The sequence below is a fragment of the Topomyia yanbarensis genome, chromosome 2 (genome assembly GCF_030247195.1).
Source record: "Topomyia yanbarensis strain Yona2022 chromosome 2, ASM3024719v1, whole genome shotgun sequence".
NCBI classification, from domain to species: Eukaryota; Metazoa; Arthropoda; class Insecta; order Diptera; family Culicidae; genus Topomyia; species Topomyia yanbarensis.
The window spans coordinates 398265200-398283682 of NC_080671.1; the positions used below are offsets into that span (position 1 = coordinate 398265200).

At 37.4% G+C, this 18483-nt stretch overlaps 1 protein-coding gene across 1 annotated transcript; it reads left to right on the forward strand.

Moving 5' to 3' along the window:
• The first annotated feature begins 133 nt into the window (after positions 1–133).
• LOC131684872 (uncharacterized) lies at positions 134–16373 on the forward strand. Its single transcript, XM_058968111.1, has 3 exons — positions 134–735; positions 13900–14640; positions 14713–16373. The coding sequence occupies exons 1-3, from the start codon at positions 616–618 to the stop codon at positions 15136–15138; spliced, it is 1287 nt and encodes a 428-aa protein (XP_058824094.1). The 5' UTR covers positions 134–615; the 3' UTR covers positions 15139–16373.
• Positions 16374–18483: the final 2110 nt, after the last annotated feature.

Here is an 18483-nt window from a genome sequence, read left to right on the forward strand (position 1 = left end):
TGTGAAAAAGTCAAATGCCAACTCTGGAAACCCTGGCCGCAATCGCTAACTGCATCTCATATGATATAGTTCTGTATGCTGTAATGAACTTGATTCAAAGGGAACAATTTAAATTGTTCTGTCCGGGCCGTGTGTTTGGACTGTGATAGTCATCTGAAAAATCTGCTCCCAGATTTCAGTAGCACTACAGCCCGCGTTCAGGACGGTTGAAACTGAAAAACGCAGCGAACGGGGAGATACGCATTGCGGGAAGCAACCGAATGAAAATCGATATCATCAGGCTTGCTGCAGCGGCCCACGCATTTATGAGTCTTGCGTGAGCTTTTGCGAAAAATCGTTCGTCGGCAGAGTTGGATTCAGCACGTGCAGCCTCTGTGATTACAGGAAACATCGGAAACATCTGATTCATTCAGAGAGAGGAAGTGGTGTCGTTCGGCAGGTCTTTTGCACTCGCACGAACGAACTTTGTGCTACAGGAGTAATTTTCGTGAATCAGCCTCGTCTCGTCTGAACAGTTTGTGAATTTGATTGAAACTGTGCTGACCGAATAAGTGGAGAAGTAGAGAAGATTTTGAAAAAAAAGTTTTTGCCTTTGAAAGTCAGCCGCTCTTCAAAATGGGAGTGAATGATAGCGACAATGATGAGCTTACATCATCGACATCCAAGATGAATCTGCAAATGCTACAGAAAATTTTCGTGAAAACCGATCCTGATTTGATAATCGATTCGTATGAAGTAAGTGGGTGGTGAGAACTGCTGTTGTGCTTTCGAATGTTTTATAACCTAGTTGCAGTGTGAAATTTCGTGTTTACATGGGCCACCGAATAAAAGAGTTGAAAATTCTACCATTGCAAAACACTGGACCAACAATACATCACCTAAATTCAAATCGCATTGAAACGTGATAAATACTATTGATGCTCTCAACCTAGTCTGATTTAAGCAGAATCTAGTGCAAACAATCACATTTTCATATGTATCTCTGACCGGAAATGTTATCGATTCATTACCAGACTAGATGAGGCCTCTTCTGAGGTTCGATGATTTCAGCATGATACATTTTTATTACCAAACTAAACTTATTTATTATTGTTGGGAATAATCTTTTTTCGAATTTCATTCCTATTGTTTATTCGATTTGGATATTCGCTATTAAGGAAGGGATAATGATAATCAGGTAAAAAAGACTTTATATTCGTTTTTTCATATAACTAAGTTTATTTAGGCCCAAATGCGGTAGCTTAACGAGGCCAATAATTCATTTTTTTAAGGTACATCGCACGTGTTAGTGGGGGAAGAGAAAGCCGTATTTAGGGGCGGCTTGCTCCCCTCTTATGTTAGTAAAGGAAAAAGGTAGGAAGTGGGATACATATTGTAAAATTTTGTAAAATGGACATTCTCGTTGGCTGGTTGATGATTGTGGGGGATATGCACACTTTATTGTAGTGGTTTCCATCCTGTAATCGCAGGGGCGAGGGGAGGGTCGATATTTCGGATGATTATTGGCTCTCCGATGCTGTCATGTTGTTCTTGTGACGTGTGTCATGATTAGGGTGTCCCAAAATTAAAACATGTTAAAAAAGTCATCGAGCTCACTTCTGAAATGAAAGGTTAGGGCACAGATAACAGACGTTTAGGCTAGAACAAAATTTCTTCAAAAACCTGTGTAAACTTTCAAATTAATAAACGTTGAAAATCCGTGTTTAACTATTGCCATCTGCGTAACTGTTTGCTACACGTGTTTGACAGTTGCACTCTAACTGCATTGTACTGATCACTGCGCCATCTGCAAACGTTTGCCAAACGTGTTTCAGACGTCTGATTTATTCGGAATTTTAGTAGCGGGTATTTACACACGATTTAAATCGAGCCTAAACGTCTGTTATCTGTGGTTAGGGTATCAGGACCACTTTCTTCTTATGAGTGATGTTTTTTTTTTTATTTCGATTATAGAGGTTTTAACGTTAAGGTCATTCGCCTCTTCGGGTTAGAAAAATCTCTTATGAAAAATTTCTAACCCTATGTGCGGGGTCGGGACTCGAACCCAGGTGCGCTGCGTATAAGGCAATCGATTTACCAACTACTATACGCCCACCCCCTATGAGTGAATTTGCTAAAACCCTCCCTACTGGTGGCGAATTTTGATTGAAGAAAGTGTATAGCTACGGCTAGTGGGGTATGAGTTACCGTAAACCGGGGTGACTTTGATCACTGGGGTGACTTTGATCACTTGAAACATTTTTCGTAGATCGCTTATTAAACCAGAATAGTCTACCGAATCATTTTAATTTGAAATGATTTTTACTCTAAACTTATAAAATACTGATTTGTTATACTTTTTGAGTATATTGTTCGGTTTTTGGGTACAAAAACTACGAAAAACCGAAATTTGACTTTACCTTATTTTTACGAAGCTTCGTAAAGTGTTTATTTTTTATAAAACAAATAAATCTCCGATTTGAGCAAGAGTAATAAATTACAAGCGCGTTTTTATTTTCCTTTGGATTGGGATGTGTCAAATTTAGTTTTAGGACTTTGTTTATTTTAAACACATTTTTTGTGAAACTAGTTGGCAAATTATTTTAAGCTAAAATTCGAAACGTTTTTTATGGTTCAATATTCCAACGTGTTAAAATAGCTGAAACTTTTTGTACATTGATAAAGCACTGAAATAAAACAATTTTATCAGATTTAAAGGTTTCCAGAATCTTTTATTCTAGTTGGACACAAATTATACGAATTTTGGTTACTCGACTTTTACAGTACATTGAAATACTACCAATTAACATCTATTTAACAATGAGTATCTTTCCAGAATTAGTTTAAACAAATATTTGAATGAAAAATATTGACATCAATAACTTAATGTGGGTGAACATGTAAGTTATCAAAGTAACCCCGGAATACGAAAACGGACTTCAACTTGAAATCATTTTTGAAAAAATGGCTGTAAGCGGACAATTTTAGGTCAAACCATCCAATCATGTTCTCCATACATCAGTACATGGTTTAAAAATATTGAACTTGAAAAAAATGTGTTGCGCCTGAAAATCCGAAAATTGATCAATGTCACCCCGGTTTACGGTATTTAAGTTTTTGCTAGATAACCTTTTGACATTTTATGCTATTCATAAAAAATAACACTGTTCTACAAAATAAAACAATTGCAGTGTGCTTAGTCCGCATTTTGTTTTTCGTAAAATAGGAGGAAAATGATGGAAAATGGCGTTTTCTTCTTGTCTCTAGTACATCAGAATCAGTTTTTATGAGCATTTGACGATTTTTTATAATTTAGTATTATATTAACCACCTAGTGGGGTTGAAAATCATGAAAATTAAACAAATATGTCGAGTTAGTGGCAAGTTATGGCGTATATTTGTATGTATGCAGATTTTGTATATAAAGTTTCATTCCCATGTTAGGTACCTTAGAGTGAAGAAAAATTAAGAAGGGTGGGGTGAATGTTGAAAAACTGATCCTTACGTTACGATCACACATTTCCGAAATAGTCAATTTTGAAGGCTTTGTATTTTCGAAAAAGTTTTGCGACAGAATACAACGCATCTTCTAGTACAATAATTTTGGTGAACAAGCCTCCAAGAAGTAATTATAGAGAATAAACTTTTCTAAAAATAATTAGAGACTTGGCATCATTAGTAAAGTTATCATTATTTTTATAATTGATGGTACAAAAAATCATCAAATTCTCATTAATCCCGATCCTGACGAACTAAAGACAAACAGAAAACGCTGTTTTAAATCATTTTCCTTCTTTTTTCCAACAAACAATATGTGGTCTAAGCACATTTGAATTGTTTTATTTTTTGCAACATTATTATTTTTGATGAATTGCTAAAAATGTCGAAGGTTATATAACAAAAACTTATATAACTCAACCCTTATACCATGGCTATACACTTTCTTCAACAAACTTCCGCCCCTTTATTCGGCTCATCTTTTTGAAGTGCTCTCTATACTTTTAAAGATTTGTAGATACCCAGTTTTGAAGAAAAACTAATGAAAAAAACCAAAAATTACACTTTTAATGTTTACAAGTTTTAATGGCCCAGCCGCTCTTATACTTCAAAATTTGTACTAACTAACTAACCAAACTTCTCCACTTTGATCTCCAGAAAAGTAAAAAAATGCTGAAAAAATCTAAGACAGTTCAGAAGCACTTCAACAACCATGAATTTGAAATTTTACCCAAAATCGGCCCATTTTTCGAAAAATCTAAATTCGCCATCAGTAGGGAGCGTTTTAGCAAATTCACTCCGAAGAAGAAAGTGGTCCTGATACCCTAACCTTTCATTTAAGAAATGAGCCCGATGACTTTTTTTAACATGATGTCGTTTTGGACACCCTAATGTGTACGCCCCAGTCCCTGTTTAGATTGTTTTTATAAGACAATGAATCTTTACGTCCTTGTAAATGTCAACGACTGAACTTTCTTAATATTTTGATAGACCCAAATATGAATCATACTACAATCTTTGTTGTGGGAAATAACATTTACAATATTTAGAATTTACACCTACAAATTTATGTGTTGTTTTTGCTTGTGGCAAAAACTAACTCAGGTCTGGAAATCGCGTTGGGTCCTAACCTTAAGTATATTTCTGGTTCGCCAACATCACCTCTGTTTTATTTATTTATTTATTTATTTATTTATTTCAAGTCGTCAATCAGATGTAGACCGGTTTCTTACAATAATTATTAAACTAACTTAACACTAGTTGAAATTTTGGTTTACTTTAAACTGCTGCTTAAGTTTTGTTTTCGACATAGTGAAGTCAATGCTTTCGCAATGTTTGTTGTAAATATTCATCATTTGGTTTAAAGGGCCAAACTTGGCATAATTAGTGCGATGGCGAATTGTACAAAAGATGCTGCGGTTACGTAGTTGTCGAGAAGGAGCATAAAAATTTAGTTTCGATAAAAGTTCGATTGAATCAATACGATGTGATACAATGTCGTTTACAAATGATACCATAGAAAATTCACGACGATCTTTCAAGGTTTGAATGTCAATTAGCATGCACCGTGCTTCATAAGATGGCAAATGTAGTCCAGTCCAACCTAGTTTACGAAGAGCGAACATCAAAAACTGCTTTTGTACTGATTCTATCCGGTTTGCATGCGTTGCTGAAAAAGGCGACCAAACTATGCTACAATATTCTAGTGTTGAACGCACATAGGCTACATATAATGTTTTTATTGTGTAGGGATCTTGGAAATTATAGCTGAAGCGTTTAATAAAACCTAGTGTGCTGTTTGCTTTGTTAATTATTGTGTTATAATGATCTATGAATGTTATTTTAGAATCTATAATAACTCCTAGATCTCTTATTCTGTCACACTTTTCTACTTGTTGATTTCCCAATAAGATTCTATTGTTCTGTATATTATTCTTTCTACTCAATGTTATGGAATTACATTTTTTTACATTCAGTTTCAGCAGGCTTTTATTACACCATGTATAAAATATATTTACTTCGTTTTGAAATGTCTGAAAGTCTTCACCATTTCTTATTTCTAGAAACAGTTTCATATCATCAGCATATATAAGAACTTTTACATTTTTTAGAATGAAGGAAATGTCGTTAACAAATAAAATAAAGAATAGCGGGCCCAAATGAGACCCTTGAGGGACTCCTGATGTAACTTGAATTGGGATTGATTTTATCCCTTTAAATCTAACAGCTTGTTCACGATTTGTAAGATATGATTGTACCCATGTAAGAAGTCCTGGCTCAAACCCCATTTTTTCTAATTTAAAAAGTAGCATGGGTATGTCGATGCGATCAAATGCTTTGCTAAAATCTGTATAAAGAGCTTCAACGTGGTTTCCGTTATCCATTGCTGTTAATGTGTAGTTAATGAATTCGAGCAGGTTTGTACTTGTAGAACGCCCTTTGAAAAAACCATGTTGCACATGGGTAATTCTGTTCTTGATTTGGTGGAATAAATTTTCATTAACAATCGCCTCGAAAATCTTGGGAATGCACGAGATGATAGCTATTCCACGATAGTTACGCACATCGGATTTTTTACCATTTTTAAAAATTGGAACTAGGAAAGAGCTTTTCCATGTTTTTGGAAAACAACCTGATTCTAGAGACATGTTAAAAAGCCAAAATAAAGGAGCGGTTAGTTCTATTGACAAAGTTTTTAAAAACACCGGTGGAACGCCATCAGGTCCAGGGCTTTTAGAGCTATCCAAGTTTTTTAAGGCATCCATGATTGTATGTACTTTTATCTGTTTAATGTTAATATCTCTTGAAAGTTCTGGGAGGAATGAAAAGTATTCACGCTCTCGATCCTTCTCTGAAAATGTAGTGTAAACTTCCTGGAAGAATGTTGCAAAAAGATTGCAGATTTCCTCTGAGTTATCGCCTACCTTTCCATCAAGATGCATTTCTGTTGGGAAATAATCCGATTTTATTTTAGTTTTTACGTAATTAAAGAAGTTTTTTGGGCAAGTTTTTATATTGCGTTCTGTTCTTGCATTGTACTCTTCAAACGCGATATCAATGGCAAGGTTCAATTGATCGCATAGATTTAAATAGTTTGTTAAGTTATCTTCGCTGTTGTATTTTTTGTAGATTTTGTGTGCTTTCTGCTTACGATTTTTTAAATTTTTGATTTCTCTATTAAACCAGATGGGATGTTTTGAGTTATAGTGACGCCTTCTTCTTTTCAAAGGTATATCTTCGTGAATGACTTCAAATAATATTTTGTAGAAGATGTCTACGGCAGCTTCAACATTTTCTTCATTTCTTAAAATCATTTGCCAGTTTATTGCATTAATTTTTTGCCTCAAGCTTTCATAGTTAGCGGACTCGTAATCAAATACCTCCTCAAATTCACTATCACCAGGTCTGTCGTTAACATGCAAGAATATAGAAAACTCAATGGCTGTATGATATGCTTCATTCTTCCATAAGGGAGTAAGTGATTCCGTTACACAGAAGTCTTCGTCTATATTCGTCATTAATAAATCTAAATAGCAATGTCGCTGATTTCTTATGTGATTTATTTGATTAAGTCCTAAACTGGCAGATTTATCGCAAATGAACTGCAAAGTTTCATTTTCCCCTACAACAGGAAGTAGGATGCTCTCATTATCAGCATCTGGTATGAAATCAATACCGCGTTGATTGAAATCGCCATATATGTGAACTTTTACGTGCGGGGAAAGACTATTAATAATGCATTCAGCAGCATGATAAAACTTTTCGTAAGTCGTTTTTCGAGCAAAATTTGGAGGAAAATACACCGAAGCGAAAACGTGAGTTTCGTCTTTAACATGTACTTTCACCCACACATGCTCGAATTCTTTTGATTTTATAGTTTTGATAACTTCTGCATTTAGTTTTGCTGAAATCGCAATCAAAGCGCCCCCTCCTGACTTCTTACCAGATACATGACAATCACGGTCATCCCTAAATACATTGTAATTGCTCCCGAAAACTTCTTCACTTCTCACTGTTTCGTCCCAACTAGTCTCAGTTGCTAAAATTACGGAATAATGACAACCTAATATTTTGTTTTGAATCACATTCATCTTAGCTGCACTTTTCATGCGGTTAAAGTTTTGGCAATAGACCAAGATTTCTGTTCTTGACTGAGATTCTCTAGGAGAAGTGTTAGTTGAATGGGAATTAATTAGACCTAGCTCTACCTCTTCTAAATCTTGAATCGCAATATGATTTGTCAATTCATTATTATCTTGCTCTAATGAGCGCGTCGATAGCGGCAAAAACACTGACAGGCGCCAATTCCGGAGGGGTACATAGGTGTGGCAGCAGCTGTTCGATGTGAGGTGCTAGGTTGGTCGGTAGGGCACGGGTTTAAAACATCACCTCTCTGGAATGCAATGGTAGGTCTGAACGAAGTTGAAGGTGGCCTCGAAAAACGTTTCTTTGCCTCAGCCAGTAGCTCTCTATCCAACGGAAGATTGTCGATGTCGCGGCGTTTGTTATCGTGGTACGCAAATCTGCTGTGGTTGTAATTACATCCGTTATTTTTGTCGAAACTTGTGTGGTGCTTGTAACCGTGATTCTTGCGACGCTTAGTATTATTATTACTGTTACGGGTGGTGTCAAGTGCATTAGCAGGCCTCTGTTTATTCCGTTTCTTCTTTATTCTTGCTTTCTCCTCCGCTTTTTGTTGATTGAGACGACGCAATTTACGTGCGTCGTATTCGGACCAATCAGCCTTCCATACCTTAGAGTTGCCAAGGAAACGCCAGCCTGAGTTACTGGCTGCCTCGACGGACATCTCAGCCTCTAAACTAGGGGAGGAATCTGTTGCGGGTGAAGCAGCAGTCTTTTGTTCCAGTGAGTTTACTGCACTAGAAATTTGCTTTAACTCATCGATAATATCATCCGTGAATATTGGGTTTACATAACTCATATTCTGAGCCGAACAGTTGTTAGCCATGTCAGTTATCACGCTGCTGACCTTTTCAATTTCTGAACAAATTTGTTTCAACTCGCGTGTCATATCGGTGGTCAGTTCATTGACATAGGCTGCGATGTTGTTTTTCGTAGCTTTCATCGATATGTCGAATAATGATGTTAAGTGATTTTTTGTGGCAACGACATCAGTTTTGCCAGTTTTGTTGGAAGCAGCCAGCTCATTCCACAACTCCGAGGTTTTGGCTATGTGTGCAACCGCGTTATTATGATTAGCTGCAGTTGTTTTAATTTCGCCTTTCAACTCGTTTAAGAGCATTTCGATACATTCAAATCCATCTCGGACATTGAAGTTGCTAAATGTTGCGTGAACCTAACTCAATTTCATCAAATAACGCTTGTTTGAAATAACTATCCTGGTTTCGTTCCTAGTTTCTCAAACCAAAATGTCAATAGAAACAATTCCGAGACTTCAAGGAATCTAAGGATATACATTTTTGCCTTTCTCATATAAAGAAAGGCTATGCAATCACTGTAAAAATTGGCTTTGTAACCGAGGCCCGGAGGGCCGAGTGTCATACACCATTCGATTCAGTTCGTCGAGATCGGCAAATGTCTGTGTGTATGTATGTGTGTGTCATTTAAACTCACAATTTTCTCAGAGATGGCTGAACCGATTTTCGCAAACTTAGTTTCATCTGAAAGGTATAACGCTCCCATAAGCTGGTATTGAATTTTTAGTTGATCCGACTTCCGGTTCTGGAGTTACGGGTTGAAGAGTGCGGTCCCACAGCAAATTCCCATATAAACTGGTACCACCACGATGTTCAAATGATGTAAGACATATTAAAATTGATGTAACATTACTCTAGTTTGCGGGTCTAGATCACCAATGATCAATCAAAGCAGCTTTGACCACATTGGCCACCTATGACGGTTCATGACGCCCCCGGGGAACCCGCCAAGTTCCTAAGCTAATATCACACCCATTCCCCAACGAATTCTCTACCGATTTTTACAAACTTGATTTCAAATGAAAGATACAGTAATATCATTGACTGCTGCTGAATTTCATTCGGTTCTGACTCTTGCTTCCGGAGTTACAGGGGTGTTAGTAAGCATACACTGGAATTTCCCATATAAATCGGTACAATCGTAATACTTCAGAGGCTAAAAACTATTGAAATGGTTACCAAATTACTTCTAATCGCAGATCTAGTAAACTGATTGCCAATCAAACATTCTTTGAATATATTGTCCACTATCGACGATTCCGGAAGTCCGGAATTCCGGGCGTATTCTACATTTAAAGTCACATCGGTTCTTCGGTGACGACTGAACCGATTTTCTCAAACCAAGTCTCAAATGGAAGGCAAAATATGCAGTCGAGTATTGCGTCGCCGCCCCTTCCCCCTTGCCTTGCCCTTACACATCCCCCTTCATCACTCCCCTCCCCTTGGACCACCCTCACGCCCGCATTTCCTTCATCCACCCCGTATACCGAAATAAGATGAAGGATTTCTGACGCATCCTCTACTCCCACTCTACTAACCCCCCATTCCCTCCACTTTCAAACCCATTCCACCAACATTTCAAAATATAATCACATGAAGATAACATTGAACTCATGCTGATTAAGCTAATTAAATATTATTCTTTTGCCTTTCTCATATAGAAAGGTTATGCAATTGCTCCAAAAACCGACTTTCTAACCGAGGCCCGGAGGGCCCAGTCTCATATAACATTCGACTCAGTTCGCCGAGATCGCAAAATATCTGGTGGCGCGAAATATCACAGAGTGCGCGCCACTCAGAAAAACAAGCGAAAGCGTCCTTGAACACCAGCGCCTACTCGTTCAGTGAGCCATACGCGCGACTTCAAGAGGTCCAGACATACAGCTTTCAACAGGGTATAACTTCTGAACGGGTGATTATGGACAAACGGTTCTACCTTCGTTTTGTAGGTGAAACCCAGTCCAATTAGAATAATTGATAGTATAATTACAGTTTTTGCCGATAGGAAAGCTACACGGGTTCGAAAACAGGTTAAAATGAAATCAAAATCAGCCATAAGTCTTGACACAGCATTCACAGCTATTTTGTTTCTTCAAAAAAGTTGTGTGTTTTGTAATGATAAAAAATACCTTCGAACATTGTTAACGCGAAAAATCAGAAACAAAAAAGTTATGAGTAAAAATAAGAATTGTAGGATTTCATCATAGAAAATATCTTATAATTCAATAACTGTGAGTGACAGAGACAACATGTCTTCTGCAAAATTTATGAAAATACTCTCCTCTACAACTTTGTTGCAGACAGTCAAGCGCTATCTCTTTTGGTTCAAAAGCTAAATTTTCTATAGCCTACTATGATCAATTTTTTAAAACAACAATGTTGCCAAAATATGCACTTTTTACACACAAAAACATTGTAGAATATGTAAAATCGCTAATATGAACAGTTTTGACTCCAATGAATTAAGTACCTCTAAACGCTGTTTTGAGCCACTGTGGATTTATAAGTATATTATGACGAACACCTACATAACGAAGCAGTGGACGACAAGAGTATTGCAAGAATCAGCTTGGAGACGCGCGCAGTCTACGACAGCTTCCGGATCTACCTACGATTCATGAAAAATAGGACGATTGAACCGCTGGCAATGACCAACTGTCATGTGAGCTACTCAAACACAGAGTAGAGAAATTGGCTAGAGCACTCCACTGAGTGCTTTTGAAGATCTGGAAGGAGGAGATTTTACCGAAGTATAGGACGTAGGAAGTAGTATGTCCCATCTATAAAAATGGCGCAAGCGAAATTTTTGCAACTAATTACCGATCAATAACATTACTGAACTGCCCTTGTATACAAAGGTGACGTAAATACCATCGACTATATTTTTCAGGAAATCAATTTTTAAATCTTGCATGGTGCGGGTAAAAGCATGTTTTCGCCACTTTGCTTTTTGCATTTCAACAGGTTAATTTTTATTTTTATTTGAAGTCGTTTGCACTGAAAGATGCGAATTTTCGCAGTGAACTTAAAAATATGAATAAGTTAAATTTGACCAAAGTGGCGTTGAAGTCACTTTTGCATATTAGGATAGTAAACGTCATCTACAAGGTTTTCTCCCAAATTCTTTGTTGCCGCCTATAACCGTTAGTAAGGGAATTCGTAGTGCAATATGGCCTATAATGCACAAATACGGGCTGCATTCATATCTTCAACCAAGCTATTTGCCATAACATTCTTGAAAACTTTGCTGAAGACACTAAGTCTCAACAAAATTTGATTGGAATTAGTAATGCATCCAACTGGAAAAATTAATCAACAAAGTTATGCTGCTAAATACTAAACCTCCAAAAGCTGATGGTTTCCAAATAATGGAATCTTGGCGCCATTCAATTGGATTCCCAAATGTACATCATAAATAGCGAAAAACGTGAAAAAATTTCAATATTTTTTTATTACCAATCTTAGCTAGTGGTACATTATATAAGTGATAACCCAAAAAAATCAAATGTACATAAAAACCGATTCTGACATGGTAAAGACAAGCGTAAACCGCCATTTTTCATCAGTTTCTATGTAGGCGTTTTCATTGAGCTATTTTGCTTGATATTTACATGATTTATCAACTATAGGATCCTCACTAAAATATTAGTTACAAGTTTGTGAGAATGGGCACAATTTACAAAAGGTCCCCATAACGTTTAAAACATTAGGTTCTTAATGTAATGAACAGATAATAAACTTCCAAAGCTATTATTTGAATATTTAATAAACTAGTCAGCATCAAACTTTTTTTTCTTCGATTCAAATATTTTGGTTTGGAGGGGGTTTTAACCTCCAAAACCCCCCCTTGGCTACGCCGCTGGTTTATGAAGTACATAAGCGTCCTATGGAATCAAAATTGTACGGGTTTATAAGTAGTAACTTATGAAAATCTTAAGAATTTTATCTTCAGTGTCATTCATTCAAGTTTAAAGTATCGGTGTCGTGGTATACTGACAGTGTTGGAAGAAATATTTAATTTCTGCATTTGGATTGAACCATAAGTTTTAAAATCGTTATAACTATTTTTTGAAAACTTGTAGCTAGTTACCGTCTTCGAAAAAGTTGTTAACCAAGGTTTGAATTATCGTTTTATAAAGCAGGTTTTTCATATTCAGTGAAATAGCGATCTTTATTAACGTAAATGCAACATAATTAATTTCCCCAAATAAAATCCCATATAAACTTTTAAGGCAATGCGCAAACCCGAGAAGCAACCGAACTCTCCCAAACTTTGCACAGGCATTTGGGACCACAAAAGGAACTCAAAAAGTGCTGTGCTGAAAAATGTCATTTTGAGCCACTCTAATGACCATCATTTAAATCCAACGATTTGCAAAGAAACAAACGTCCACTGTGTCAGAGATTCGTGTAACACAGTAAGGGTAAGACCCACGACACTCCGTGTGCGACTGGCATGTTTTAGTCCTTACAGCCATTCAGTCCACGGCACGGAGAAACACCTTGACTTGAGGACTCCTGTTTACAGTCTCTTACGGCATGTAACAGGAATCCAGCGGATCAATTCTTGGTTGAGATACTTCAATCAGCCGGATGCCACGCGGCCTCTAGGCTGGTTTTGTCCGGAGAAAGATAATAGACTGTTATCAACCTCCTAGTGGACCACAGCCATAATGTCTTGTGCATACTCCTCTGAATTTTTCAACCTTAGATTCTTATTGTTGGGAATTTATAAACATACTTTAGTAAAAAAACATGAAATAAAAAAATAAAAAAAAATTATCCATTAGAAATGTACCTTTGCATAGTTTGGTTGTTCAGTATGATCGCCATATTGAACCTACAGGGTCCGGCACTCGATGTTTAACTTGAACTTCAGATCATTCGCGCAGTTATCGCACTCGCGTCAGTTGTAAATTAAATTGAAATTTTGATTCTAGTACCATCATACATTTCAATCTAATGAACGAGATCAGAGAACCTCATGCAATGTTCCAGAATAAAACGACTTCCGTAAGTCTAAGCTCCATTTTCATTTCATGTAAATATAAAGATAGTATTCTGAATACTTGAACCATAATTTCACGGATATTAAACCTTAGACCCAACAAAATGAATAAATGCTATTATATATCTAAAGCGATTTATGGTCCCAAAGCCGTATATCTGTAGACAAAAATATTTATGCCCAAATTATTAGTTTTGGATCAATAATGTCTTTGCGAAACATTCAACAGGCTTCAGATTAGAGTTGTTCATGTGGTTCGTTAGTTAATTAACTTTTTAGATAAAACATATCAATGTTCCATACAATTCTTTTAAACTACTCTACTGAATAATAACACGCAACTTCTATTTCTAATGATTTATTCAATCCAATAGCCTTTAATGCTTACCGCGTTACGTGCATGTGCATAACAACACTCAATATGGTAATCGATGTTCTTTCTTCCTTATTTTCCAGGAAGCAAAGGGCTCAGGAAGGGGAGACAACTACACGGCGGCCCTCTTCCGGCTGTCGCTGCGAGGACACCTTCGTGCCAACGATGGGAAGAAAAAGCTGCGCTGGGAAAGAACAGTGATTTGCAAACGACTTCCGGACTGCAGAATCAAACGTGAAGCGTTCAAAAGTGAGGCCTTATTCCGCAATGAGGTTGCTTTTTATAACACTATTATGCCCGAGATGATTGCATTTCAGAAACGCAAAAGCAATCACAACTCGGATATATTCCTGGCAGTGCCGCAGTGCTATTTGGCACAAGATGATTTGGTGATGTTGGAAGATTTGCGAGTTCGTCGCTTTACCATGCCAGATCGACAGGCCGGGCTTGGATTGGAACAAATGAAAGCAACGCTGGAGGAGCTGTCCAAGTTTCACGCAGTTAGTCTGGCCTATAAACTACAGTGTCCGAATGAGTTTGAAAGACTGACTGCAAAAATTTCCGAAGGAATCTTCTCCAAAGCCAACACCGATTGGTACAAACATTATTATGATATTTTGACGAAAAATGCGATTCAGATGGTGTCGCAAACGATCCCAGAAAAGGTGGAGTATTTGGTTAAGTTGGAGGGGTTTTTGGAAAACTGTTTTGCCAATATGGAGGAACTGGTGAGCAGAGAAAGCAAACTTGCCGTAATTTGTCATGGAGACTGCTGGACGAACAACATCCTGTACAAGTACGATGAAAATGGATCAATTAGCGAGGTTAGTTTGAATGCAGAAATTTTTTTTCGAAAATGTCTTAACATGAATTCATTTCATTACTTTTTCCCGTAGACTTGCTTCGTCGACTTCCAGTTGATCCGATACGGATCTCTTGCTTTGGACCTAGCTTACCTAATTTACTGCTGCACGGACGCATCATTGCGCAAGGCAAATCTCCAGAATTGGCTTCAGATCTATCATCAGCAGCTGGCAAAGTCTCTGAAGTTGCTCGGGTCATTGCAGGACCTCTGTACGGATGAAGCTGACCTATTGTGCCAGATTCAGGAGGAATTCAAAAACTGTGCCCGTTTCGGACTGGGCTCGGCCATGGATATGCTTCCGATTAGTACCTGTTCGTCGGAGGAAGCTCCCGATCTATATGTGAGTGGATCGGACACAGCAGCAACCCCACCGGAGTTGAATGTTCCGCCAAATGAACTTTGTCGGAGAAAAATGACTGATATTGTGCTGGAGCTAGTCGATGGCGGTATGCTTTAATTACCTAAGAGCGTGTTTTCAAAAATCTAGACATAAAGAGTCGAAAAAATCACAAAGAGAACATCGGAGACTCAATTTTTGATCGTTTGGGCTCGTTTTCAGCTGTCTAATCGGATCCAATTGAACAACAATTTAATTGCGCAGAGTCTACTAACAAAGACTCGACATCTATTTTTTGTTTACCATTTATCTATCAGCACACTAAGCCAGCCAAAAGTTGTTCGGTAATTTCTTTTGACGACTACAACAGTAAACAGGTACACAAATCATCTGTCAAATCGCCATTTTCAGAGGAAGCTACTGGCTGACCAGTATTTTTTGACGTTTGGATAGAACGGACTGCGGAGAGTTCGGTAACCGAATTGTTTTACTGAATTGTTTACCGAACGGTTTGCTGTTCAAAAATCCAGTAAAATTTTACTGTACCCAGTAATTTAAATTAAGTGTGAGTGTCATTCCAATCGAGCACGAAACCTGTCATGGCCCTTGTTCGAGAAGGGTTCCAAGAGATTTTCCTCGTATAGACTTTTCTACGGCTCATGTACGTCTACGCCACATGACACAAATACTACTTCACTAGCTGGTGGAACAAAGACGGCAAAAATAAATGAGATTGTTTTCAACCAATAAGCTGCATTGGTGTTCATGAGACCGGCCGACAAGAACTCAATTGAATGCTATTGATCAAATCCGAGGTGTACAGGTGTCAACATCTTTTTCCAAGTGTGTGTGCGGCTGTCACTTTTTCGAGCGAACAAGAAGATAATAAGGAGAACACAAAGGCACGTGCTTCCTTACTTCCCTCTGGTTGGTTAGTGATGTAAATATTTAACTTTCGCGGTCCTGGCCGCCATACTTATTTTCGCTATGTACTTGCTAACTTCGTTTCGATTGGCCGGTTTTGTTGATGTTATGTTTCGCGGTACCGGACGCCATGATTGATTTCACTATCAACACTATCAAATCCTTCTCGCAAGACAGATTTCGTGCCCGATTGGAAGGACAGATAAATGGTAAACAAGCGATTGAGATGGTGAAACTTTATTCAGACATAAAGCATCGTTAATCCTGAATGTCAGGGCATACGTTGCCAAAACTGCAGTTTTTCTTTCCGCTGTTCTCTTGCTCTGAGTTTTTCTATTATAGACATATATTACTGTTGGCTGAGAGAATACTCTTCGGAGGCATACTTTAATCTCATGTGATAGAACAATAAAATTGAATCTTAACCATAATTGTGTTTATTTTTTAATTTGTCGCGACACTCGTTATTTTTTCAATCAGATTGGAAAGGTTTCACAACATTTACTAAACATGTATTTTTCCGAACATCAGTCTTGATTTTTTTTTCTACCGGAACGATTTTGGAATGTTCATTTCTAACAATACTAATACTGAGGGTGAGTGTTGAGTTCTTATACATAAGGTCGGTTTGTGTGACGATATTGCACTGATTGAAAGATGCGGATTTTTTCATGGTTTGACTAATGTGTGAATAATGTTTGACGAAAGTGAATCAGGTTCTAACCATAACGCAATACGACTCTTTTTCTCTCTCTTTAGTTGTGGTGTGATACATATCACATTTGTCTTTGTTTGCGATGAAATGATTTTGTTGTCCTTACACGTCTCGAGTTCAACGCGCCGTCTTTGTTATTAGTTTCATCGGTTGTAGTGCTGACTGTTGCTTTAAAAATGTTTGGTGACGATAAATTTTATCAGTTTGTGGTTCAGGAAAGGCGTCGTCCTTGTAATAATAGTGTTTTGTATTATTGCAGCACGTAGGCAGTAGGATTAAGTAGACGATTTAACCGCATCCTCTCCAAAAAAAACGCGATTGGAAATACCTGGTAAGTAGTTTCTCTATTAACTATGGCTTTTGCGTTTCGACGTCGGCTCATCAGAATCCGACACTGACTTAGTGACAGGACTAAGCTTGCGTCGGATCCTTAATGGAGGGATTTTTTTTTGCCATAATTTTTCTTCACTACGGAGAACTATAGTTTCTCTATGTTTTCTCCGTAGTGGATTTTACTTCTCCGGCGTGAATCGTTTTATTACCATATCGCAATTACACACCAAAAAATAAAGAAATTTAAACGACCTGTAAATCTATACAATAAACAAGAAAGAAGACGGATATACCAGAGTCACTTGAAAACACAAAAAGTAACAAACATGTAACAGCGAAAATCAAAGCTCTAGCGACGACGACATGGACGCAAACACATATGAGGTAAATGGCAGACGATTAGCAACCGGCAGATGGTAATCCTGATCATTGCTCACCACCAAGAAAGAATATTAACGGGAGATTCTCATTCAAATGACCAAAAAGTGGGCCTATGGAAATCATAGAAGGAAAATGTTTTTGGATTGAAAATGATTATGTTATCGCCTTCATTTATAATTTTTTTTTTCAAGACGAGAATACAAAACGGCGCCCGTGGAGACGTTCTGTCTAAGGTAAGCTTGGCATGAAATTTCAAAACTGTGCACAGCCTGCTGCGTCAGGATCGATGTGAAACATAAAACTAATAATAAGGTTATGAAATAAACTAAATTTATTGAAGGAATTATCTGAGAACGGGATAAAAACTTCAAATTTGACGTAATGGTGCGATCTCAAACTTTGAGATCGATTTTTCAGCCCTTTGTCGACTTTAATGTTTCAATAAAAAGTAAATGCAACGAATTTGTAGCTTTTATAGATAAATTATATCACAATCACGTAAAATGGTTTTTTTTTTTCGAGAAGTCAAAAGATGAAGTCTTGAAATTGAACCGTTTTCAAATGAGATTGCACGCAGTTTTGAAAAATCATCGCGTTCAAAGTTTTGAGAACACTTTCGATTAATTATTCGTGGTATAATGTCACTATTTTGTATTAATTATATAGAATTGTGGGTTTTGAACATAGCTGATTACGAATCTGAAGTCAGTTTTTCGATATTAAAAAGGGCCATTCCTATATGGCGGACGCCCAGTAAAAAAATAAGCGGTATTTCAGCCAACATCGAAAAAATAGCTTTTGTGATTTATTAACACGAATTGGAGTTTATATGTATCAAAATATAAAAAAATTAAAAAATGGTGATTTCAATAAGGTGACTAAAAATTTTGACCAAAATTTTTCGTTTTTCGCCGTTTTCTGTGGTTATTTGAAAACTCACAATTAGTCATCGATTCCTCTACAGATAAAGCCGTGAAATACGTTCTCGAGACCTGTACACCAGTACAGCGTATCGGGAAGCAGTCTGGGAACGTGCATAATGTAATGAAAAGGTTTCTACCCAAAGCGCGCGTCTCGAGCCGAGAGTGTCCCATGGCGGCCAGAACGTCGCT

Coding starts and splice junctions, on each gene's coding strand:
- LOC131684872 (XM_058968111.1), top strand. CDS start 616: ATGGGAGTGAATGATAGCGACAATGATGAGCTTACATCATCGACATCC. Junction 736..13,899: donor TGATAATCGATTCGTATGAA/GTAAGTGGGTGG, acceptor CTTATTTTCCAG/GAAGCAAAGGGCTCAGGAAG. Junction 14,641..14,712: donor AAAATGGATCAATTAGCGAG/GTTAGTTTGAAT, acceptor TTTTTCCCGTAG/ACTTGCTTCGTCGACTTCCA.